Source organism: Saccostrea cucullata, unplaced genomic scaffold (assembly GCF_032062105.1).
Source record: "Saccostrea cucullata isolate Sc308-1 unplaced genomic scaffold, CSIRO_AGI_Scuc_v1 ctg1631, whole genome shotgun sequence".
In the NCBI taxonomy this organism is placed as follows: domain Eukaryota; kingdom Metazoa; phylum Mollusca; class Bivalvia; order Ostreida; family Ostreidae; genus Saccostrea; species Saccostrea cuccullata.
Genome location: NW_026938499.1, coordinates 13,253 through 39,117, shown reverse-complemented (window position 1 = coordinate 39,117; position 25,865 = coordinate 13,253). Strand labels below are relative to the sequence as shown.

The following is a 25,865-nucleotide window of genomic DNA, read 5'->3' as shown; positions in this document are numbered from 1 at the left end:
TTTATTGCAAGAAATACTTAATTCGAGAAAATGGACCAAACAACACTCACTGACGGATGCTGATGGAGAAAAGAGGCTCCCTTTTTGTGTACAAAATATAATTTTAAGTGTACGAAATACTAGTAAATATTTCGCCATGTCGCTAAAACATCCTTGATAACAACCCAGTAGAGTCGCTCGCCGTAAACGCTTAGCAAAAGTATTCGCGATTTTTAAAAATGGCGACGGCTCACTTTCGCGTCTCGAGTAGGAAAAGAGAGATAACTCTATGGAAAATAAGAGTTAGCTGTTTATTTTTTTACGGAGTAATCTTTATGTAGGAAATGACGTAATTTTATATTAAATTATCGATCTGCACTTCATAGTGAATGTAAACACATTTAACCATGATAACAATCTGAGCTGAGTGCTGAAACTAAAAATCTAATCGTAACTTTGAAAAGTATCACAAAACTTGAAATAGTTCGTGTGTTGAATATTATTTTTGTAATTTTTTTTTTATTCAATTTTAACCCTCGAACGGGAAGACCTCGAAAGTTGTCACACAGATGAAAACTGGATTATGCGGACGGTCAAAAGCAACAGATACAGGACCCTAAATAATGTTACGTTGGATTTAAACGAAGGAAAATGTCCTACAGAAACTGTAAGTAAATGTACAGTGCAGAGATTTCTTAGAAAAAAAGGATATCAAAGAAAAGTTGTGAGAAAACGGATGGTTTTTCGTGAAGTTAATCGGAAAAAGCGATTATCTTGGTGTTTGGGTAAACGACGACTGACAGTGGAACAATATTGGCAAAATGTCTTATTTTCTAGAAGAAATTAATAATAATCACCGGGTTTATGTCAGAGAAGAGCAAATGAGTCTGTACCTAAGGCATGTGCCCTCCCCGTAAATGTCGAGTTGCAGTTATGGTATATTTTACGATGGGGTTTTTTTAATGGCAACATAACTGCTCAAAAGTATATAAATACTAAACATTTGTGGCCAGTTATAGAAAGGCATTTTCCCAATAAAACTTACCTATTTCAAGATACAACGCACCCGTGCACAGGCGTTGTGTGAATATAAGCAAATTCCTTCCATCACATGGCCGGCACAGTCCCCGGACATTAAGATAATTGAAAATATTTGGCTGAAAATAAAACGTTCACTTCAAAACACGCAAAAACATCAAAACCCAATTTTCTTTTTAATGCAATACTTGACATCTGTATATATCGCCCTTGAGTATGTAAGAAACCTATACCTATCGATCCCCCCCCCCCAGGCAGTAATAAGATCGGTCAACTCACAAAATATTGAAAACAGTAAGTCAGTTTTTGCTATACTTTTAAAATAGTATTTTGTTATAATTTACCATCGAGCCATATGAAAAGGAATACTTTTGCTATGGCGTCATATTAAACGTGAACTTTTCTAATATTTGTTTTTGTAAATTTTTTGATTAATTTTAACATTCATAAACTGGCTATTATTTTTATGTGCATTTAATAAAACAGTTAAGTTATTTATTAATTGAGTAGAGCTGAAATGCAATCAATTTTAGTGAATAAAACTCAGAACATTTTTTGTCTTCGTAGAGGGATCTCAAATTCAGGAAATTCATATTCCAAAAGGGAAGGAGTTGCTCCCTAAACCACCTATTGGGGAGCAGCCTTTGACCCTTTGGGGAATGGGGCTGCCCAAATTCCCCAGACCTACATGTATAATTTTAAGAAAAGAGCCAGATCAAATACATCTGATCTTCGAATATATATATTTTTTATTCAGTTCATTGCTACCATATGTTAATAGGCTGTCTTATCTTGTCCCTTCTATGCTGCTTTCAATCACAATGAATGTCTTTAAATCATATATATCAAAACTTTTCTGGATGTTTTATTTTGTTTTGGAAGGTGAGTGAACCTTAGAGTTAAGCCTTCTTTTCATATATGTAGACCTTGGCCGTCGGTTGTTCTCCTTTTGGGGAAAGAACTATGTGCTTTAGTGTTTTAAATTTGGTGCTGTTGTTTTGATATGTATTTTTTCTTTCTATTTGCTTATTTTGATAGGTTTCATATTTGCGGGGTTGTTTTACAGTAACTTTAAGATTTTCTAAACATGACAAAAATAATTGCAGATTTGTGCACTTTCCGTGTACTTTTTGCTTTAAAAAATACAAAAATCGTTAGACATGATAAAGGTTATTAAATAAAAATAATTATATTGCAACAGCTTGATACTAGTTTGATACTAACGAACTGAAAATGCCCCGAAAACATAGTTATGCACTTTCACATATTTAGAGCCATTGAATGACAAAACTACATGTACATGATTTTTAGCTCACCTGAGTCGAAGGTTCATGTGAGCTTTTCTGATCAAGGCGAGTCCAGCGTCCGTCTGTCGTCTGTAAACTCTGCACATGATTTACACGTACTTCTTCTCAAGAACAACTGGGTAAATTTCAACCAATCTCCAGAAAGTGTCTCTGGGTTTGGTGGATTAAAAATTATTCACAGGAAGTCTCACGTCCTCTTTCAAGGGGAGATAAATAAGAATTCTTGAAATTATGACTCCAAGGAGTTGGAAGGGACAAAAGAGATCAGAGGAAGTTTTACATACGAATTTATAGAAATCGTCTTGGAAAAACATTCTGGTCAAGAATAGCTAAGTCATGACGAGTCATATTATAACGCCGCTTAATGATACAAATATTCTTTTAAGCGTTGCAATGCAACGCTTAAGGACCCTCTCTACACAAGTGCAATTTTATTTTTGGACATTGAGAAAAATATATTGTATAAAGGAGTTAATATTGAGCTTATTTATTTAATTTTCAATGTATGAGTTTACAAAATGTTCAAAGACAACACAGATTGAATAGGAATTCACTGTTAATTACTTCAGTAGAGAAAATACATGTAAATAACACCTTCAGATTCATTTATTTTGGTCTTTTGATATTTGGATTACAATTTGAGTAATAATATTGTGTAAATTTCTATTTTTTAGAATTTAGATCTAAGGGCAGATCACTCTAACTCCAGAAAAATACCCTAGAATCAGAACTCTTTGGTGTGCAGTGTAGAGAGGGTTCTTAATGTCATAAATCACTGCATTAATAGTTGACATACTCATCCGTTATGATATAATTCTTTCATTAACCCGCGATTTAGCATTAGTGGTTGAAAATGTCAACCATTAATGCAATAATTTATTAGGTTTTTGTATCATTCATTCTTTTTATAAACATAAATATACAATGAAATTTTAATTAAATACACTTAAGGAGGCTGGGGGGTCAACAATTTAACCACAAATTAACCAGCAGATTTAACTGGTTTCTGTTTATCTTTAACCAATATGCTCGGCTAAGCTGTCAACATTCATTTGGCAAAGAAAAAATTCATACATTTTTGTTTTAAATTTTTCTTTTTGTATATCTTTATATGGATAAAATTTTAATTTTACAAAATTTAAGAAAATGGCTAATTTTTTTTTTTTTTTTTTTTTTGGAAAAATTCAGATTTTATTTTTTTTTTTTAAATTGATTAATAATTTACCATATAGAGATTACATGAAAAAGGATGATATGATTATTCTGAGTTAACCAGGAAAATGATTTATCTTTTATTTTTCCAACCACGGTAACAAAATGTGATTGCTGAACTTTTGTTTGAGGAAATTGAAGACAGTAACAAGCTTGTTGAGTTTATATATTTTATAATTGTTTAAACACGTCTGTTGCGTATATAATCAGACATGTTTTAGACAAGATGTTAGTTTCAGGGTAAACCCGTCACCAGTTCTGCATTTTAGACGTTTTCCACACCGGCACCTGACGTTACTTATTTTTCTTATGCAAAAAATAACCCCATATGTAATAATACATTATAAGCTAAGGTAAAAGTTATTTTTTTAATTTAAGAAAATAGGTTAGGTAACGTCAGGTGTCTGTGGTTTTTCAGAATCAAAACATGGAGACTTGCGAAGAGAAGTGGATGTAGGCGAAAGCCTGTCCACTTCTCTAAAGAGAAAATCATTTCTTGTGTGAACATGCGGGACTTCAGAAGGGCGCTGTATGTATATCAGGGGTCCATACCCTCAACCCCAACCTTTCTGATTTTGTAAATTATTATATTTACATTGTTAGATAACAATAATGACCCTGCCCATCCCCCTTTTCAGTAGAGGCATGCATTTTCTTAACTGTTGAATGCATGGGCATTTGTGTTGAAACCAAATATCAAAAAAGAAAAGAACAATGCTGTCGTAGAAAGAATCTACCAATATTATAATGTAACCATTTTTTTAAAAAAAATGTTTTAAAACCTTCTCTCAGATTTTAAAAAAAAATAATAATCATACTAAGCAACGTCTATCGATTTGTACAATACTCAATTTACATAAAATTTAGAAAGAAATAGTTGTAGGTACTAATTTAAATAATTTGTTTTAATATTTATTTCCAGGGTTATACAAAAAAAAAGAATATCAAAATACATGTATCTAGAAAGAAATAGTTTATTTACCATAAAGCACATTAAACTCCTGTCATAAATGGGAGAGGCTGGGTAAGAATATAGATTCTGTCTATGTAACTGGTCAATCAATACAAAAAATGATAAAGACAGAAGATATAATAAAAATATATATTATAGATCATTTATCTATAATTAAATCGCTTTGTTATCGTAAAATTAAATCATGGCGGTGGGCAGGCAGTTCCTATATATAACGAGAGGGGTTCCAAGCATCATTACTTGACGGACGCTGGTAAAACAAGGATAACAATGTGTCAGTTATATTGTGTGGTATTTGTCACCATTGCTTTGTTTTTAGCTCAAGGAGCCAACGCAAGTGCATGTGAGTATCATTTGTTCTTCAGAAATTTCTATTTTTCAATTCAACTCATTAGATTTTTTTATCACAAAAAAAATTCAAGAATAACTTGATAATTTTTTTTCTCTGTAAACAGTAAGCAGACAGGCAGACCCGTGTAGTAACTATTGTATGAATGGTTTTAATTGTTCGTTGATCTCCGGCTTACATTGTAAATGTTCTTGGGAGTACACAGGGGACAGATGTGAAGGTCTGTATAGTACATAACTTTTTTTATGCATCTTGATTGATGCGCACTGATTTATTTTATATAAATGTTACTCATATTTCACAGGCACTTTCGGGGTTACCCCTCCACTTTTCATTTTTTTTTTTCTTTTTAAATAAAGGGTTCACACGTCCATTTCTTATTTTAGTTATTTTATATGCACCAAATGATTTCCATAATATAACCCTTTTGTCTCAATAACCTGTCTTTAAACTGATATTGATAGGAGACAGAACCGTAAAACAAGGTCTTACAATACTTGTATTATCCTACAAATTTCAGTCTGATATTGCCTTTATCTTTACTTTGACAATGAAAGCCATACCCCTCCAAATTTCCGCCAGATATTCATATCGTCTGAAAAAAAAACAATATGTATACGCCAAGTCCATGAAATGGTACAAGGAGGTGTATTAACAAGCTTGTTATCAATTTGCTTGTTTGGCTTTTTTAACACTATGACGTCATGCATTTCATTGTTGAGTATTTTAGTAAACAGTTTCCAAGATCCTCATCTGACTAGTTTTCATAATTGTAAAGTGGTTAAAAAATTCGCACATTTTATGTAACCATGTGTTTCTTTCCTTCAATATGTAGTCCTAAACGAAATTAATTTTCACAAGAATAAAAAATGTTTTGTTTTGTTTTGTTTTTTCTAATGATTTAATTTCCTTTACAGAAAAGGTTCATGTTCTACGATATGATTTTTTTAACGTGAAGGAGATGCTGGCACTTGGGAATCTACGAGACGTGCCTGTATGATAACTTTGTACACTTTGACTTGATCGTTTCTTGCCAAATACCAGTTTCAAAATCGGCTTTTCTAAATATTTCATTTTGATTCACATTCATACCCAAGTTATGAATTACCTAACGGAGAATGTTGTTGTTTCTTCTTTAAATAAAGGAATTGGGTCATGATGGTAAGAGTTGGATTGGTGGAATAAAAAGTAATGAGGAATTCTCACTTTCAACGACAAATATAGGCAATAATGGTGAGTAGCATTTAGTATGGTAATCTTATTCCTTCACTCTCACAGATTTATTATGCTTTAAGATGGATGAGTATTCCAACGTTATGGAATATTGAATTTTTAGTCATTTTGCAGACGTTCGGAAATATGGATATCAGAGTTACGCTAGAATTCACGAATTTTTACAAACGATTTTAGTGATAAGCATTAGTCGTCTTGTTATTCTTGATCTATTTTTATGTGATGATTTGTATTAAGGAGGATCTCTACACCTATGAAGTATAATTGATTTTTGTTGCATGTATTTGTTTCTAATAATAGTCTCAATATCCGATAAAATAAGGTTCCAAAGTATTTCACTTTTTTGGGAAATATTTGAAATATTTTATTCATTTTGTTAAAACCCCTCCATTCGATTTTTTTTAAAGCCTAGTGCTTTAAATTTCTATTCAAAGTTTAATGTTATAAAATATTGAAATAATAACCAACAAAGTTATAGATGAAATCTCTATATTTTTTCATTTATATTTACAGAAATCGACAAAAGAAAAACTAAAACAGCATTTTCTTGAGAATAGCTGGTTGGATTTCCTCCAATATCTGAAAATATATATAATATCAAAGCGACTGACAATAATGTTATTTTATTCCATATCTTCTCATAGGAACTAACACCTGCGTCAACCTGTACTACAAGATGGAGAACCCTGGCTCGGCCTTGTCTATCTTTACACTTGGGGGAAGTAGTCGCGAATATTATCGAAACATTACCAAACCAGGAAAGGGTTACGGTCTATGGAGCCTCGTCCGCTTCACAATTCCAAACTTTAACAGAACCGGTCGATTCGTAAGTATTTTAATGATTTTCGAATGACACAATACTTTTAATTTTTTCATAAGATTTTTAAAATATCAGTCACGATTTAGCACTTAAATATTCTGTTGCACAATTTGAATAGGATTTTTTTATAACTTTTGTGAGCATGAGATATACATTAAAAGGGAATCTCGAACAGCTTTTTTAATTGTGTAATGAAATATGTAATTAAAGAGTCTTTTTATAGGTTATCCATGGAACAACGAAAAACAGTGCAGGAAACCTTTACATTGATGACGTCCAGCTCACTGAACGCTTATGTTATGATGTGTATAGGTTTCAATAAATTGAATTGAACCTCTCCGCTGTGGTCTTTATTTATTTGTGAAGTTTACAAGTTTATACTAACATTCAGAGAAACAGAAGAAAAGTTCAATTTAACAAAAGATGTAAAACTAATTATGTAAAAAGTTGACTAAAGAAAATATTATAAAAATATTGAAAGGAAAAAGAAACGCAGGGTAGCAAAATATTCGAAAACTTTTTGACCGCATGACCGATAATTACGAAAATTGGTCAGATGAGAAATTTAGTTACTATGCACCAAAATCAGTGTTCAGAATTACTCAACCGTAAAATGTATGACGTCACGTAGGGAAAACGGTAAAAAGCCCAAAACACGTGCAATTTTGATAACGACGAGTTTGTCAACAAATCTTGTTGCACCATTTGATGCACCTGAGGTATACACATTATTTTTCAATATTTAGAGACGATATGAATTCCTTGCAATCTTGGTACAGTTTACGGAAAGTTCAGTGGGGTCTGATTTTCGAGTTGCCCAATTATTGAAAAAGGCAACGATGGGTAACTAAGCAGTTTCTTGTAAATTTCCCCCCATAAAACTTGTTACCCGTTGTCAGAGAGGACCTGGAATGGTTTTCAATCAACCGTGACGATGACGTTAACGCGAAACAGAGCCACGTTACGAGCGAGTTATTCGTCCTGCCACCTCTTAAATCGCAATCCTACTACCACAAAAACCGCCTTTTATACAGTAGACTATTCTAGTCATTACATTCACACAAAAAATAAAAGAAGAAAATTCTGCATTTTTTTTTTTTGAGCAAGTCAACTTACTGTTGTGTTCCTCTCACTCGCGCATGCGCGCGTTGCATGACTAATTTTTGGCGTGGTTACCGATGCCCAATATAGCCAGGGTTTAAAAGATAATCACTCTGATGAATTCCATGCAAAGGAGAAATAACGCTCATGACAGATTTGCAGGAGAGACATTGAAGATAATGAGTGTTTTCGATTTTCACTTTTGGGGGGGGGGGGGGTATCGTCATATGAGCTTCAATAACTCAAGAATTATTAGACAAAATCAAATGAAATTTTTGTTATATCTTTTTGAAAGATGATTTTAAAAGTTAGATAGGAATACTGAAAAAAAATTGAAAGAAAAATAAATTCATTCACCTCAAAAGTTTACCGTGCGTTTCTTTTTCCCTTCAGTATAACTTCAAATTCGAATATTAAGAATGGGTGTGTCTCGGGTGTTCAACATCTTTTTACCTGACATCGGAATTGTACAAACCATTTTTATTTGGACAGTACGAAGGATTCGTGTGCATGGAACTCATGCCACTGTTTCCAGAACGAAGGGGGAGAGGGGATATAGAGGGTATGTGATATAGATTATTGGGCGTATCATATAAAAAGAAGTCTTCTCGTCCCGAAATGTCATCCAAATTACAATTCCAAAGATAAGACAAATGATGAAGGATTCAAGACCAAACTCTGTTTTTACAACAAATACACGTCGATTTTTGTGTCCAACCTTCCTAATTACATCAAAACTGAGCATCATCCATCGTGTTCATGTTTTTCTACATCCTACAACTATGCGAGGGCTATCCAGTGTGATTCAATCACTAGAGAAAATCAAGTTTAATGTCATATTATTTCTCTGTTGTATGTCACAGAGCTCGGGACATTATTTATAGAACAGCCCTCGTTTATAATAGTCCTGCTGGACACTGTATTTCTTTTGACTTAAAATACATGTATATTTAATTATGGGGACTTAATAGTATCACTTTCTTGAATTTTTTAAAGGCAAAATTTTAAGGAACCGCGATCTTTAATTTCACAAATATTATGAATTTATAAAAGATAATGCCAGGCGATGGACCAATCATGAGAAGGAAGACTAAACTTCTTCAGAAAATTGACTTTTAAAATAAAGCAGATGTAATTAAAATATCGAATTAGTCGATATGAAAACCTACTCTCCTGTGGTAGATTCAGAAGTTAAAAAAGAATAAGGTTGCAGGATAAGTAATCTTGTACTGGTCCCGGCTGACAAAGCAGGTACAGCATTGATTGTGTTTATACATGTAAGGCTCATTAATTTAATTGTATTTTTGAATAACTGGGAATCAGTTCTATTAGTGGTGATCTAACTTTTACCAAGAGCTTTATTTTCAAGCAGGAAACTATTCAAAACGTATTGTTAATTCTGAATAATTTAATTCTGGTTGTAACGCTGTATTTGATTGGATAAAAAATTTACTTTATATCGTATAAAATGGGTTGCCTACGTCACAATGACTTGCGTCAAAAACGCATCAATCCGCCTGACGTTACATTCAAATTTTGTACAAATTGAAGTCATTTTGTTAGAACAATCATCTTTTTTTCTTACATCAAATAAATGAAAATTAAATTATAAGCAATGGATTTAATAGCTACCCATTTTATACGGTATAAACTGGGTTGGAACAGTTTACGCTTTTTTATAAACCGCTTCCCAGTTTATAAAACGTAAACTGCCCCAACCCAGTTTATACCGTATAAAATGGGTAGCTATTAAATTCATTCCTTAAATATTATTGCTATTCCGAGCAACCAAATGAATTTAAATAACCATAACTATATTGGATTCCGAAATTTAAGTTAAATTCTTACAAACAAAAATAGCGGATTCCAATAAATATTCAATCGAGTCTTTTTCTTTACTCCTCACTAAATTAATAATAACAGTGAAGGAGAAACTTCCAGTATAATATGTAATTTCAATGTGAACTCCTTAACATTTCAAAGAACTTTTGGAAAATTTAAAAATTATAAAATCCTATGACTTTTCTACTCTATATTAAACAATTCCCTTACATTAAACTAAAATCCAGGATTTTTTACATCGTTAGCATCCTTTTTTTAAAAATAAAAATGTAACTCTTTAATTTACTTACTAATACCTTCAGTTGTCATTCGTCATTAAATTGTTTTGTTCATTCTTAAATTGATATTAAAAGATTCTTGGGTTTCAGACTGACAATATCTATCATGATTTTGAAGACCAGGTCTTCTAACAATCTGTTGAAATTCGACATTTCAATGAGTAACAACAATTGCTTCTGTTATTAGCAGAAACTTTCTCAGTTTCTTGTAATTAATATATGAATGAAATTGTAAGATATAAAACTTACACAGGAGAAAAAAGGAGAATCTTACTATGGCCTTTGTCTCGACATTTAGATATTATCAATTACAATAGTTATTTCCACTCATATCTCGGCTTGAAATATCCAAGTAAGCTTTAAAAAAGGATATCACAAAACCTGATACAGCTGTTTCACTAATATATCTTTCTTAAAGGCGTTTTAATGGCAACCTAACATCAAGTCGTATGTTAAACGTAACGACTTCAACTTTTCTATCGTAAACTTCCCTTATTTTTGTATCAACATATCCCATTTTTGTTTAATGGTTTCATGTTCAGTTAGAGAATTGGCTCTTTAAATGTATGATCTAGAAAGATTTTTCTGTTCAGTTATTATAGTATTATTTACTTCATAAATATTTGATAAAAGGGTTATTATGTTTGAAAGTAAAATACAATCATATGGTGAAAAATATGTTCTCAGATACGTGTGCATGAATTCGATACTAATAAATTACATCACATATGTATCTCAAGGTATTCTGTGCCTACATAAGGTTTATATATAAAATGACTTTTCGGCCAGCAGCATATAAATAAAAACCTATCTGGGCTTTTAAAAAGTAATTTTTTATAGAGTGCAACAAACTAAACCCAAACAATATCCGCCTCTTAGAAATTCACATAACATTTTAAGCCAGTGTTATTTCCTGCAATATCAAACACACAAGAGTTATATTTGCCGTTCTGTACACTTTTCCGTACATGTTGAATAAAAAAATAAATAACAGCTTGAAACTGATCGAAATTGCATTAGAAATGATAAAAGTTACCAGGGGGTATTCAATAAAAAAAAATATCCTTTTTTTAACAGCTAATTTTTTTAATTGATACTAAACATATCGAAAATGGCCCTTAACCATAGAAATACATGTGTTTTTCTAAAAAGAAAGGATATAATTAGTATTTTTTTTAAAATTATGCATTATGATACAATGTTTTTTGCAAAGAGATAAACATGCAACAAACCTTTCATTCTACATTTTAGGTTATGAAGCAAACATTTATTATTTGAAAATTCAAGGATTAAAACCAAATGTTTCAGAATACTAAAAGCTGTATGTGAGCCTTAAAAACACTGAGAGGAAATTTAGAGTAAATTATATACACAATACCAGTATATGTTGGCAGAATAGTTTCATATTCAATTAAAGCTATTAAATATATAGAAGAACCTTTTTAATTTTGGCTAACTAAGCTTATAAAAATACGCAACATTTGACTTTCAAAATATTATTATTATGATAATATACTCATTAATAGAGATAATATAATAAATGGATTGAATAACTAGGACAATGATTTATCAAGTTGTAGATTTTCCTTTCATGGGTTGACTTAGGATTTGTCAACAAATGTCATTGTAGGCTTACAGATATTCAATTCTTAATTAATAATTTCAGTTTTTTTGTGAAAATAGACCTAGCTGTGAAATCTCTACATAACAACGGACTATACTATATACAAGGGGTCGTTCTACATTGAATGCTGGTATTCAAAATGCTTCGAGACATACTGTAATCGACAAGATATTGACGCTTAAATTCTGTAGACTTTTAGCGGTATTTTTTTTTACTATAGACTGTTTAGTAGCTGTTGTTGCAAAACTGCTGTATAAGGAAAAGAAAAAGATAGAGACTTTCATTGGATAAATGTTACAGGAATTAAATCCTAGAATTATAGATAACAAAGTTTAAAATAAGGTTTCAAATGTCAGTTTGCAATTAATTAAAATTATTCCAACTACTGGTATTAGATATCAATTTGATGTCAATTAAGTACTAGTATGTTATACAAATACAGTTAACGATTATTCAACGATATATATATATACGGAATCAGGATGGAGCTGTTAGTTGGTTTTGTAACATTTTCCCCAAACTTTTTGATTCTTTTCATTATTATTTTTACATAGATACAAGTAAGTGCCTTAAATGATCTTTGCCCCCTCCCACCTACTTAACCCCCCTTCTCTTCTGAAAATACACACCGAGATAAAATGGCGAGAAATGCTCATATGGAGGAAAACAATTTGAGCAGGTTTCAGTTTCTTGCATGAAGATTAGATGATTTATTCTCCTCTACTAAGAATTGATTTCGAAACATGCAAAAGGAGATAACTACAAAACAATTTTTTTTTTCGAAAATAGTTTTTCAGCAAAACTATTTTAACAGATTTTATTCATTTTGTTTAGTGTTAACGTTAAATATTTAGAAAAAAGGGTCACAAAACCAAATAACCGAGAAGAAAAGAATGATGGTGTGATATTAAGAATCTGCAAAGATTATAATGGATCCTTTTTTAAAATGTTTCTTTTTTCTTTTAATAATCTATAAAAGATTTTTTAACAATAAATTTATAAATAATATGTTTTACTTAGCAACCTCTTCGGTTTGTACAATACTCAATTTGCTTAAATCTATATAGAACTAATTGTTGAGACTCATTAGGATACTAATAATTATTTTTTAGCTATCTTCTGAATTATAAGATTGATTGATTGTGCTTACTAAGAAGGAATCAGCAATTTTAGAAAAATTTAGCTTTTAGATGACTGCAAAATTATGTGTACTAGAAAGTACATCATGTCATTAATGGGATAGTCTGGTTTAAAATATGGATTCTCTCTATGTTACTGGTCAATCAATACAAAAAATGAGAAAGACAAAAAATATAATAAAAATATATCTTATAAATTATTTATCTATAATTAAATCATCGTGAATATGTATCTAGAAAGAAACGTCTCTTAGCTGATTGCAAAATCATATTTTCCATAAAGTACATGAAATCCATGTCATAATCGGGAGAGGCTAACAATGAATAGGGATTCTCTCTATGTTACTGGTCAATCAATACCAAAAAAACGATAAAGACAAAAGATATAATAAAAAATATATCTTATAAATTAATTATCTATAATTAAATCACTTTGTTATCGTTAAATAAAATCATGGCGGGGGGCAGAAAGTTTCTATATATAACGAGAGGTGTCCCAAGCATCATTACTTGACGGACGCTGGTAAAACAAGGCTAACAATGTGTCAGTTATATTGTATGGTCTTTGTCACCATTGCTTTGTTTTTAGCCCAAGGAGCCAACGCAAGCGCATGTGAGTATCATTTTGTCTTCAGAAAGGCTTATTTAAACTTTTCCTCCTATTTTCAAATTCAACTCATCAGATTTATTTTATGACAGTTTTTAAGAATAACTTGATAATTTTTTCTCTCTTAACAGTAAGCAGACAGGTGGACCCATGTAATGGCTATTGTATGAATGGTTTTAATTGTTCGTTGATCTCTCATTTACATTGTGAATGTTCATGGGAGTACAAAGGGGACAGATGTCAAGGTCCGTATAGTACAAAAACCATCATCATGGTTTAATAAAAAGTGATATATATTAATTTTATTTTAAGATACACAAATCTTCAGAAGCAGAAAAAACTATTGATCACTGCGGGTGTGACCGGTCGGCAGGGGATGCTCACTCCTCCATGGCACCCGATCCCACCTCCGTATTTTCTCTGCTCCTATTTTGTTTTATTTTATGGACTTTTCAGCTTGAATTCTGTTCGTTATCTCCATAATTATATTTCATTTTAAAGCATGTAATGTTGAATCTATCACAAAGGTTAGGCAATTTTCTAATGTTCTACATGCACGTGTTTTTAGCCGTAATACGAATGAATTGAATCAATTATTTCTAAATTATTATACCCAAAAAAATTGATACAGTTAAATACGCTTATAACAAAGTACCAAGGACGGACGATTTTGATTGGTTGTTAAAGTATATCCTTTCATAAACTAATACACGTATACGTATATAAAGGAGCCACAGGGAATAAAACGTACTTTGCTGTAAGCGTCAATCCATTATAAGCCTGTTCGCTATAACTGTGTGTTACTGTAGTAGCTTGAATGATAAAGGAAATTTTAAACGTACTTCACAGAGAAGGTATTTGTGCTGAGACATGACTTCGGGACCACAAAAGACCTGAAAATGCTGGGAGACCTTATAGATTTGCCTGTACGATGTTTTCCTTAATTTGCTTCTACTCTTTTCTTTTTTTTTCCTTCCTCTTTATTCTCGACATTCATTTTTTTAAACAGTTCCTTTTTTAGTCAATCCATATTTATGATTTTGTCTTACACGTGATCAATTGTATATATTGATTTTTAAAATTGTTTCTTCTCTAAAACAAGGAGCTAGGTCCTGATGGAGAAGCCTTTATAGGCCGAATAAACAAGGGTCAGGAATTCCGGCTTTGGGAGGCAGGTGTTGGCACGAAGGGTGCGAATGGTGAGAACATGTATTTTCAATTCACAATTCAGCAAAGGAAACAGATAAATTTAATTTTTTAAATGATTAAATACCTGGTGAATTTAACTTATCATATCTTAAAGAAGAAAAATAATGACTAAAAAAAATGGAAAAGTGAAACTTTAATAAATACCCCTAAATGTCGGATAGTCTCTCGTGGAAATATGGTAAAAAAAATCGAGTGACGTATTTTTCATAATCTAGTAAATTATTACTTTTTTCACTATCTTCGCACAGGGACTGACACCTGTGTCAGCTTTAGCTATAGAGTGGAAGCGACTGGCACAGTCCTAGCCCTATTCTTTTATGACTCAAATCTTACACCTCATCCTCAACGATCTCTCGTAACTATTGAAAACCCAAGTCCGAATGAACCCCGCAAATGGAACAATGTACGATATGACTTACCAAAAGAGAACTTCAACAAAGATGCTCTATTGGTGAGTTTTGTCATATTTATTTTTTATTGAAATCCAGTGTTTTTAAGGGTTTCTCATACAGTATAAGTATTTCTTCGAGGAAGTTCACAAGATTTAAGGTCCCTGGGGAAAAGAATATTTTAGGCGCAAAGTGAAAGTGAAATGCCCTTCTCAAGGGATAGGGGAAGGAATCTGATTTATACTTTCACATATTTCTTGTTCACGGTTTATTATGCCGATATGGTGTTTATTATAATATATTTACATACTTTAAATTAAGAAAACCATTGCTGTTTATCAGTCCATGAACAAGTCATACAAGTCCGTTTCGGCATATCACCTGTACAGATTTCATGATCTTGATGGCTGTTCCATCAATGAAACATACACTATAATGTACACATCAATAAAACAATAATTAGTCTTAAATTCTATTTTAAATGATTATTAATACAAATACATGTATAAATAAAAATAATAAAATGTTTTTCTTGGGTTGTTATAGTTTGTTAGCATTATTTTAAGTCTTTGCTATTCCAGAGATAATTTATATTACGTGTGCTATGGATTTTTTTTCTCTGCAATAGCTGAGAGTTAGTATCCGTACTTACACCCAAAGAAAACATTTTATAGTTTAAATATTGAGAATGTTTAGAAAAACACAGTTTTATTTTTTCTTCAAAGACAATATACGGAAGCACGAAGAAAAGTTCCGGCAGACTCTTCGTTGATGACGTCATGATCGCTGAACGCAAATGCGCAGATGTGTTTGGAGTATAAAGTAATAAATAAAAAAAAATGAAACATCTTTTAGCCGTCATTTTGTTATTTTAATTTTTAATCAGGAAAGGTTGATTTTACTTTCAGCTCCTCTTATTTACCACATGCCTGCAGATAATTAATATAGAAAAGCTTGTTTTATACTGTTATTCCCCTTAATTCCTTGAATAAACTTTTCAGGAGAAATAAAACCTGAAATAATTTACAATTTCACTGAAATATCAAACTAAAATGAAATGCCTGGATAAAGTTTTTGCGAATGAAACACACAAATTTTATAATAAATTTTGTCCTTTTTTTTCTTTTGTACGAACTTACTTTTTTTAGAACACTAGCCTCCCTTTGGCAGAAGACTAAAATTTATCATTTGATTGCATCATGCATATGGTTGTCTAACAAAACTCAAAGGAAATAAATTGAGGATCTATTTAAATCTAAACTAAAAATAATGTCTAGAGGGAAGAGTTAACATTTTGTCCTAGACTTGATTCAAAACTAAAGGCGGGTAAACAGAGTACTAGAGTAGTTTTTTTGAGTAAGGAGCAACCATTAAATCTGTTAGAATAATCATAATTTTATTAATAAATTTATTTTGAGTTCCCATTGCGTTTCTAAACACTCCTTAAATGTTTAAAGAGCTAATTCTATTGAACATTGTAGCTGTCAGGATTAATCTACTGAACTTGACAAACTCTTATAATCATCAAAAAATCAATGCATGGTTTTGTGACTTTTCTGATAAATGTAATTACATGATATTCCCATTAAATATAAACAAAAAATTTAAAATACTAATACATGAAGAAATTACCATCGCTCTAGCTGTTCGTTTCATTAGTAGAGAACAGTTTGCAAGTACAGGTTTAAATATTATCATTGGGGTGCTACCTGTACATAAATGTAGCCTGGTTAAATATTAAAGCAATATGAGCTGCGTTTTTTTTTTTTTTTTTTTTTTTTTGAAAATTTCATTTTGCTGTTAAATAATTTTGGTATGATAAATTTGTATGTAACTTAAACCTTCATGATCAATTAAACAAAAATAAAACAGAAGAAAGACTTCCATATACAATCCAATATACACTTTTATATAAAAAAAAAATCATTATTGTACAGGACTGGGTTTCACAAAACTATCATAAGATTTGTCCTAAAATAGATCTTACGATCATCTCAAGATCTGACGTATGACAATCATAAGATAAAAGTTACCATGGGATTTCAATAAAAAATATTCCTTTTTAACAGCTAATTTTTTTTAATTGATACTAAACATATCGAAAATGACCCTAAACCATAGTAATACATGTGGGTTTTTTCTAACAAGAACGGATATACTCTTAATTAGAATTATTTTAAATTATACATTTATATACAAATTCTTTGCATAAAGATAAACATACAACAAATCTTTCATTCTACATTTTAGGTTATGAAGCAAACATTTATTATTTGAAAATTCAAGGATTAAAACAAAATGTTTCAGAATAGAACTATATGTGAGCTTTAAAAACACTGGGAGGGAATTTAGTGTAAATTATATACACAATACCAGTATAATTGTGTTGGCAGAATAGTTTCATATTTAATTAAAGAAGGATATGGAGATAACGAACAGTATCTCCATATCCTTCTTTAATTAGAACTCAAAGTCCATAAAACAATACAAAATAAGAGCAGAGCAAACACGGACCTCCAACCCATCAGAAGTGGGATCAGGTACCCTGGAGGAGTGAGCATCCCCTACTGACCGGTCACACCCGTCGTGTGCTCCTTGTCATGATCAGGAAATAACGGAAAAATCCGTCGTCAATTCATTGTATAAAAAATGGACAAACAATTGGTATGAAAAACGTCAGTCAGCATTTGACTCAATGATAAATTGTATTTGCTGACAAGGTCAATGTATCAACCATAGAACTTACGAAATGATGACTTTAAACGAGATTGTTGATATTCTTGTTTCATCAACTTGCTTGTCAATAATTTACCTCGTTTTAGAAATTGTTCATACGTAGACCATGCTCTTGTGTATCGAATCAACTGAGATATATACACTCCGTATGCAGGTGATGAAGGTATATTGCTGTATAAGTAAGGGAAGTTGACGATAGAAAAGTTAAAGTCGTCACGTTTATCATATAACTTGGTTGTTAGGTTACCATTAACGTCCTTTTCAAGTAAAATATCCAAGTATGCAACAGATGTGTCTTTAATCTCAAGTTCTGGATATATCGTATCGACGTAGAAATGGAAATTACCATTGTTAATTGATAATACGTCATCGATATATCTGAAAGTCGAGTTGAAGGCCACATCAAGTGTTTTCTTCTTTTCACGCATAAGATTTTGCATAAATTCTGCTTCATATGAATACAAAAATAGGTCTGCTAATAAAGCTATTAAATGAATAGAAATACCTTTTAAATTTTGGCTATCTGAGCTAATAATAAATACGCCATATTTGACTTTCAAAATATTATAATTATGATAATATACCCATAAATAGAGATAATATTATAAATGGATTGAATAACTAGGACAATGATTTATCAAGTTGTTGTATTTTCCTTTCCATGGGTTGACTTAGGATTTGCCAAAAAAAATCTTTGTAGGCTAACAGATATTCAATTCTTAATTAATAATTTCAGGGTTTTTTGTGAAAATAGACCTAGCTATCAAATCTCTACATAACAACAGACTATACTATATACAACGGGTCGTTCTACATTGAATGCCGATATTCAAAATGTTTCGGGACAAACTGTAATCGACAAGATATTGATGCTAAAATTCTTTAGACTTTTGACAATAGTTTCTTTACTTTAGACTGTGTATTAGCCGCAGTATAAGGGGAAAAAAAATAGAACTTTCACTGGATAATTGTTACATGATTTAAATCCTAGAATTGGAGATAACAAAGTTTAAAATAAGGTTTCAAATGCCAGTTTGAAATTAATTACAATTAATCCAACTACTGCAATGTCACATATATTCGTGATGTCAAATTTTCGAGGTTTGAGGAAAAAATATTGGTTTGTGGGGATTTGAATTCGTGGCTGGAAGACGTTTGGTAGTTATCCATAAGGAATTTTACATTTTGTGGTGGTCATAAAGAGGTAAAGCCACGAACCATCATATTTGGCCCGATGTTTTTCACAAAAAATCGAGTTTCTATTCATGAACAGTATTATACGTTAATTATTAGAGGACAACATACTTCTTTTCCTTACATAACCCATTTTGTTAAATAATGCGCTGTTAGGCACGTGCGATGGTTTGAAGATGCAACGGTTTCATAAGAACGTTCAAAAATGTATATTTTTCGACAGAATTTGCCAAAATTAAGTGTGGCCACAGTCAAGAACAACTTTCATACTTACCATGTGTATAAATATTGCTGATACGAGTCTACATGCTTAATATAATTGTTGTTCATACGTGTGGCCAATATGAAATATGACTTTACATTTAAATTTCGATGTCGCAAAGATTCACCAGATTTGTTAATCATTCGGTAATATTTGGTTTGTATAACAATAGTTATATAAAAATTATACACTATACATTAAAAAAAATAGCCAGTAGTTCTTTTGAAATGATGTTTGTGGAGAGGCATGACTTTCGATTTATATTATCAGAATTCAAACCTCGAAAAACATAAACGATAAGTTACATTTCTCTTCGAAAATGACGTTAAAAGTATTACATATACGTCAATTGTGACGTCATAAAGCCTGTAATTATTTCAGATGGTGCTTTTTCAAATTATTAAATTTTTTTCATGATGAATCACTTAAACTTTACTCGATGATATCATTAAATTATTAATAGAGCTCTTCATGTACAAATGTATTTCTATTATCGCCAAGTTCACCCCTTTCAATCGCCTGTTTTCATTCTAAAACTGTACACTATTTTCTTTTAATTTTTTTTTTAATTTTAGAATACTGTTGTTATTCTAAAGACAAATCTTAATACTGCTTTACATGATAACTATAGATTACTAGCTTGTAAATGCCTAAGTAAAACAGACTCGGATCTAGCGGGTTCTTTTTCAAAAAGGGGGGGGGGGTGAAGAGGAAAAGAGTTGTTATAACGTACGCTTAAAGAAAGATAAACAGATACAGGGATGTAGTATCGTTTTAAAAGTGGAAGAGTCATCAGATTGGGAAAAATTATGGACTTATTACCTGAAAGTTTTTGACAAAGAAAGGTAAATAAATCTAAAATCTCTGATCCCGTAAATCCAATTTTGTTTTCACAACTGAATTTCTTCATATATTACTACATGAGCCTTTCAATGAAATATTCTATTTTAAAAAAAAGCACAACAGAAATTAGGGACTCTTCTTCTCTTCTCTTTAGCAAATTCAAAGAATGGACCGCCCTTCTGGATCCATCACTGCGAAAACGGGGAATATCATAATCACGTCTACCCTTTGTAATACAAGCAAAATAATATCGAGCTAGCTTGCTAAAATATTAATAAAAAAATAACAATGTACGAAATTGAAGGATTTAGATATTGATTGTCTACAATTTCCACAAAACAAAATCTATAACTTGGATGAGTGTATGTCAATTTCAAGTTCCTTATAATATTACGAGAGGTAGAGTCAGTACTGTAACATATTATAGCTGCAATTTACATACGTATATCAGCCGTCGATTATTTTACTTTTAAACATAGTCTTCTGAGATAATTTTATGCAGGTATACAAAACTCAATTTTCATCTTGCTCCAAAAGCAAAACTGTTATTAATGACGCTGTGCATAAGTTCTCACTGAGGACATCGATGTGTTTACATACAAGTGTATACTGTATACTATGGAATCCGGATAGGGCCACGCACTTCACTATTGCATCATCGTACCATCGAGATTTGAGTCGATGGTGCGATGACGCGATAATGCAATGACAATGAAGCGATGGTGCCATAACGATGAAGCGATGGCGCAATAGCGCGATGACGATGATGCGATGGCGCGATAGCGCGACGACGATGATGCGATGGTACGATGGAGCGATAATGCGATGACGCGATGGCACGATAGCGATGATGAGTTGGTGCGATAGCGATGATGCGATTGTGCGACAGTGATGATGCGATGCTATATCGTGCCATAGTTATTGCTTTATCGCGCTATCGACATCGTGTCATCGCACCATCGCTCTATCGACTAAATAGATAGGATGGCATTCTCAGCAGGTAGTTAATTCGAGCAAAGATTTGATTGCCCAGTGATAATTTACTGACTTTAATTTTGTATTTGATAATCATATTTTAAATAACAAACACGAAGTACCAAGAGGAATGAGGGAGGAAGACTTTTGTTTTGTATTTGCTTTAAATTTTCTTGATTGTGAATACTGTATTTAACGGTGCTCAAATTTCACGCTTTCTCAGAAAGTACAATAGCGATGGCTTTAATTTCACCAGGGACCTATATACTAGTATATAGGTCCCTGATTCCACGATGCAAGAAATTAATTTAAATTTCGTATAAGCATTAACTTGTTTTAATAGTTAATGATAGCATTCACGATGTGTTTAACTTTGCGGAAAAAAATGAATCGCGAACACAGTGAAAGTAAAACCATCGTAATTATTTCCCACGTAATCATTTCCCAATCTACAGTATTAATCCCCCCCCCCATTTAGAAACCAAAATCTAGATCAGGCGGATTTCGATTTCTTTTACATCATTCACAATATGAGTGTATTGTTAACTTGATCTTGATTATCAAACTATAGTTTAACAATCTTCTAACTTGTTATATGTCTGGCAATAAAGACATGGTTAATTTTTATGCCAAGTGAAGTTAATTCACCCAGTAAGATCTATTTCCGATATGTATTCTGTTCATACTTTCACAACCTGACGCCATTTCTCTTCTCAATGGCGCATGCGCAAAAGAGTCGATAGCGCGATAGTGCGACAATGCGATGACGACAGTGCAATAGAGCACTGATGACGACACGATAGAGCATCGCTTCATCGTTATCATGTTATCGTATCATCGCTATCGCACCATCGCAGCATCGCTATCGTGCCATCACGTCATCGCTTTATCGCTCCATCGCACCATCACTTCATCGTCACCGCAGTATCGCGCCATCGCGTCATGGTCATCGCGCTATCGCACCATCGCTTCGTCGTTATCGCTTCATCGCTCCATCGTAATCGCATTATCGCGTCATCGCACCATCGACTCAAACCTCGATGGTGCGATGATGCGATAGTGAACTGCGTGGCCCTATCCGGATTCCATAGTATACTGATATTTTCATAAATATTTCAAACAAATATATTTCCATTTGGCAAAAATATAAAATACAGAAATATGTCAGCGTATTGGTGTGTCTTTGAATTCAGTATTTATAAAATATTTTCGCAACGCCTTTGCAATGTGCTCTAAATATTTATTTGTAGGTTTTACAAATATTTCATAAGTACTATAGTAATCTAGTCGACAGTTAGTTTGAGGTAGATGCAAGGGCAAATCCAGAGAAATTATACCTTTATACTCAATCGAAAAAAAAAATCAATTTTTACAAGTGAAAAACTGACGAAAAGAATTTAATCTATTCGATGGTGGTTGGGGGGGGGGGTTATTCATAAATACTTGCATATGATTATTATGATCAACAGGGTAGGGTAATTTTATTTTCTTTATTCTATAATTGATTACTAAGTGTGACGGTCAGCCCGGTTCGATCTCCGGTGGCCAGAGACCTGACCAAAGTTTCAGGGGGCCCAGTTCGAATCCAGGTCTGGTCAGCTGCATTTTCTCCTCTCCCGTTACACAAGTATCTAAAAATATCCCCGGCTGATTTTGTAATTAGTTGCATGGTCGTCTTGACCTTCCACATCACAACAGCCGGGGTGATCTTTAATTTTCTTTTTTGTTAAAAATCTTTAACTACATAAAATACAACTGAGCTTGATATCAATTGAACGGACTTACATATATTCCATGCAGTTTCAGATCAAAAGGGTTATCAAACCATTATATAAAATGCTGGACAGCAGTTTTTTTAACATGTTTAATACATGGGGTGTCCCTGAATATCAGAATTATCTCATGCATGTAATTCCATTGCCTTCATAGATCCTAATTCTAAAATATGCTAGCTTGGTATTTAGGATGTGTAATTTTCACATTTTTTCTCTCCTCTGAGATGATAGCGATTTGGTATGAATTCATTGCATTTGTAAAATGTAAAAATTACCTCCATTGTCTGTATATCCAGTTTTCATCCATGCACGGATCTAAATGGAAAGGGGGGGGGGGTCGGCTGGGATTTGCGGAGTTATTAAATATACTTGTACTAAACTAAGTAAAAGTGACCTTGGATCCCTCCAAGAAGACACCGACCTCATCTTCGAAACCGTGGAATATGTGTTGAGTTTGTATGAAAAGTTATGGTTTTATATGTATGGGAAACACAATCTCATATCTCGACCAAAAACGCACGAAACTCTTCTATTCTGGAGGAAAGAGCTGTATGTGGACTCCAGACCGTGTCTTGAGACGATGGGGAAACACGCGAAATTAGTTTATGTGGGTTTATTTTGTTTGTTAGGGGTTTTTTTGTTGTACGTTGTTGTTTTGTTTGTTTGGGGTTTTTTGTTGCATGACAATTTCTGGGTTGTATATTTCTTTGACTGGGTTTGACCCCCTGGTAAAAATTTCTGGATCCGCGCCTGTTTTTCTTTTGGCGTTATGCATTCACTTTATGAACAATCTTAAAGAGGTTTAAATAAAGTGGCTATAGATTTCGTAATTTATTTTCAATTTATCAAAACAAGTGCCGTCAAACTATGAATTTCCTGTATGCATAGCAATGTACACTACACTCGAGCTTCTACCGAAGGGATACATGTAACACTTGACGATAAAAAAACGTGTGAAGAAACGTCGGCAAAATTATATCCTTCCATATGTACAGCAATTCCGAGGGATATATGAATAAATATAATTTTAACCCAAAAAGTCCAGACAATTACACATGATAGGTAACAATTACATGTATATATACACATGGTAATGATAATTACGCACAGCCCTTGTATTTTGAATGAACACACAAGAAGCAACGGATATTAAAACAGCCTATACTATAACCCCCCACCCCCCTGAAAAAAAAATAATGAAAACTATTAATAATTTATTCACAGCTTTTTCATGACTTAACGGATTATATTAATCAATACTATGGATACAGCTAATATTTACACCGTGAATAATTTATCTCTATTTTCTCTTTTAAAATCATTAATGTATCATTTTAAAGTTGCTTTCAGGACAATATTACAGTATTTAGACACTTTTTCATCAAAGCAAAAACTATAGCTAGCTATTTATCTCATGACTGAAAACTTCTTTACAGTCCTATGATAAAATTCCCCCAAATTCTTAGGTAGCGTTTATTTTAGCAGATTCCCCCAATAATGTACATATAATACCTTCGTTAAAATAATGTTAACGTCAAAACGTTACAATATACATGTGTATATATAACGTCAAAAGTCATGACGTTGCACATGTGGATTTCACTTGAAAACAATACCAATTTCAAACGACTATAAAAAGAAAACTGGAAAAGATATCATTAAAAAATAAATTGTATTATAACCCACAAAGTCTAAACTTTCACAGAATAGAATTTCATTTATTTTGGTGACAGGGCATATTTTGGCACTTCGTGGCTTTACCTCTTTGATGGTCTCTATGTTCCTCGAAAACAATATAAAATTAAATCCACACGAAAATTAGTGATTTCACAGTATTAGATATTGATGTCAATTAACTATTAGTATGTTATACAAATACAGTTAATGATCATTCAAAGGTAAATGTACGAACTCATGATGGAGCTGTCAGTTGGTTTTGTAACCTCTTCCCCAATCTCTTTGATTCTTTGAATTATCATATTTACACAGATGCATATAAGTGGTATAAATGACCTTTACCCCTCCCACCCACTTAACCTCCCTCCTCTTCTGAAAACACACACCGAGATAAAATGGCAAGAAATGCTCATATGGAGGGGAAAAATTAAGCAGATTTCTTGCATGAAGATTAGATGATTTATTCTCCTCTACTAAGAATTGATTTCGAAACATTCAAAAGGAGATAACCACAAAATAATTGTTTTTCATATTTTTTTCGGAAATAATTTTCCAGCAAAACTATTCGAACAAATTTTATTCATTTTGTTTAGTGTTAACGTTAAATATTTAGAAAAGGGGGTCACAAAACCAAATAACAGAGAAGAAAAGAATGATGGTGTGATATTAAAAATATGTAAAGATTATAACGGATCCTTTTTTAAAATGTTTCTTTTTTCCTTTAATAATCTATAAAAGCTTTTTAAATAATAAATTTATAAATAAAATGTTGTATTTAGCAACCTCTGTCGGTTTGTACAATGCTCAATTTGCCTTAAATCTATACAAAAATAATTGTTAAGACTAATTACGATACTAATGATTATTTTTTTTAGCTATCTTCTGAATTATACTAAGATTGATTGTGTTTACTAAGAAGGAATCAGCATTTTTAGAAAAAATTAGCTTTTTGATGATTGCAAAATCATGTGTACTAGAAAGTACATCATGTCATTAATGGGAGAGTCTGGTTTAAAATATGGATTCTATCTATGTTACTGGTCAATCAATACAAAAAAATGATAAAGACAAAAGATATAATAAAAATATATCTTATGAATTATTTATCTATAATTAAATCGTCGTGAATCAAAATACTTGTATCTAGAAAGAAACGTCTCTTAGCTGATTGCAAAATCATATTTACCATAAAGTATATGAAATCCATGTCATATAGGGGAGAGGCTAACAATGAATATGGATTCCGTCTATGTAACTGGTCAATCATATAATCGATATAAAATAAATGATAAAGACAAAAGAT

General features: G+C 32.1%; 1 protein-coding gene across 1 annotated transcript; it reads left to right on the top strand.

Annotated features, from left to right (window-relative positions):
* The first annotated feature begins 4,779 nt into the window (after positions 1-4,779).
* On the top strand, positions 4,780-7,233 carry LOC134250521 (uncharacterized). The gene is made up of 6 exons (XM_062732883.1): positions 4,780-4,852; positions 4,965-5,078; positions 5,776-5,852; positions 6,004-6,091; positions 6,736-6,917; positions 7,135-7,233. The coding sequence occupies exons 1-6, from the start codon at positions 4,780-4,782 to the stop codon at positions 7,231-7,233; spliced, it is 633 nt and encodes a 210-aa protein (XP_062588867.1).
* The last annotated feature ends 18,632 nt before the right edge of the window (positions 7,234-25,865 follow it).

Bases quoted from the DNA above. Each gene is read 5' to 3' on its own strand.
- LOC134250521 (XM_062732883.1), top strand. From the start codon at position 4,780: ATGTGTCAGTTATATTGTGTGGTATTTGTCACCATTGCTTTGTTTTTA. The intron at 4,853-4,964 runs GTGAGTATCATT...CTCTGTAAACAG, and splicing joins AGGAGCCAACGCAAGTGCAT to TAAGCAGACAGGCAGACCCG. The intron at 6,918-7,134 runs GTAAGTATTTTA...GTCTTTTTATAG, and splicing joins TTAACAGAACCGGTCGATTC to GTTATCCATGGAACAACGAA.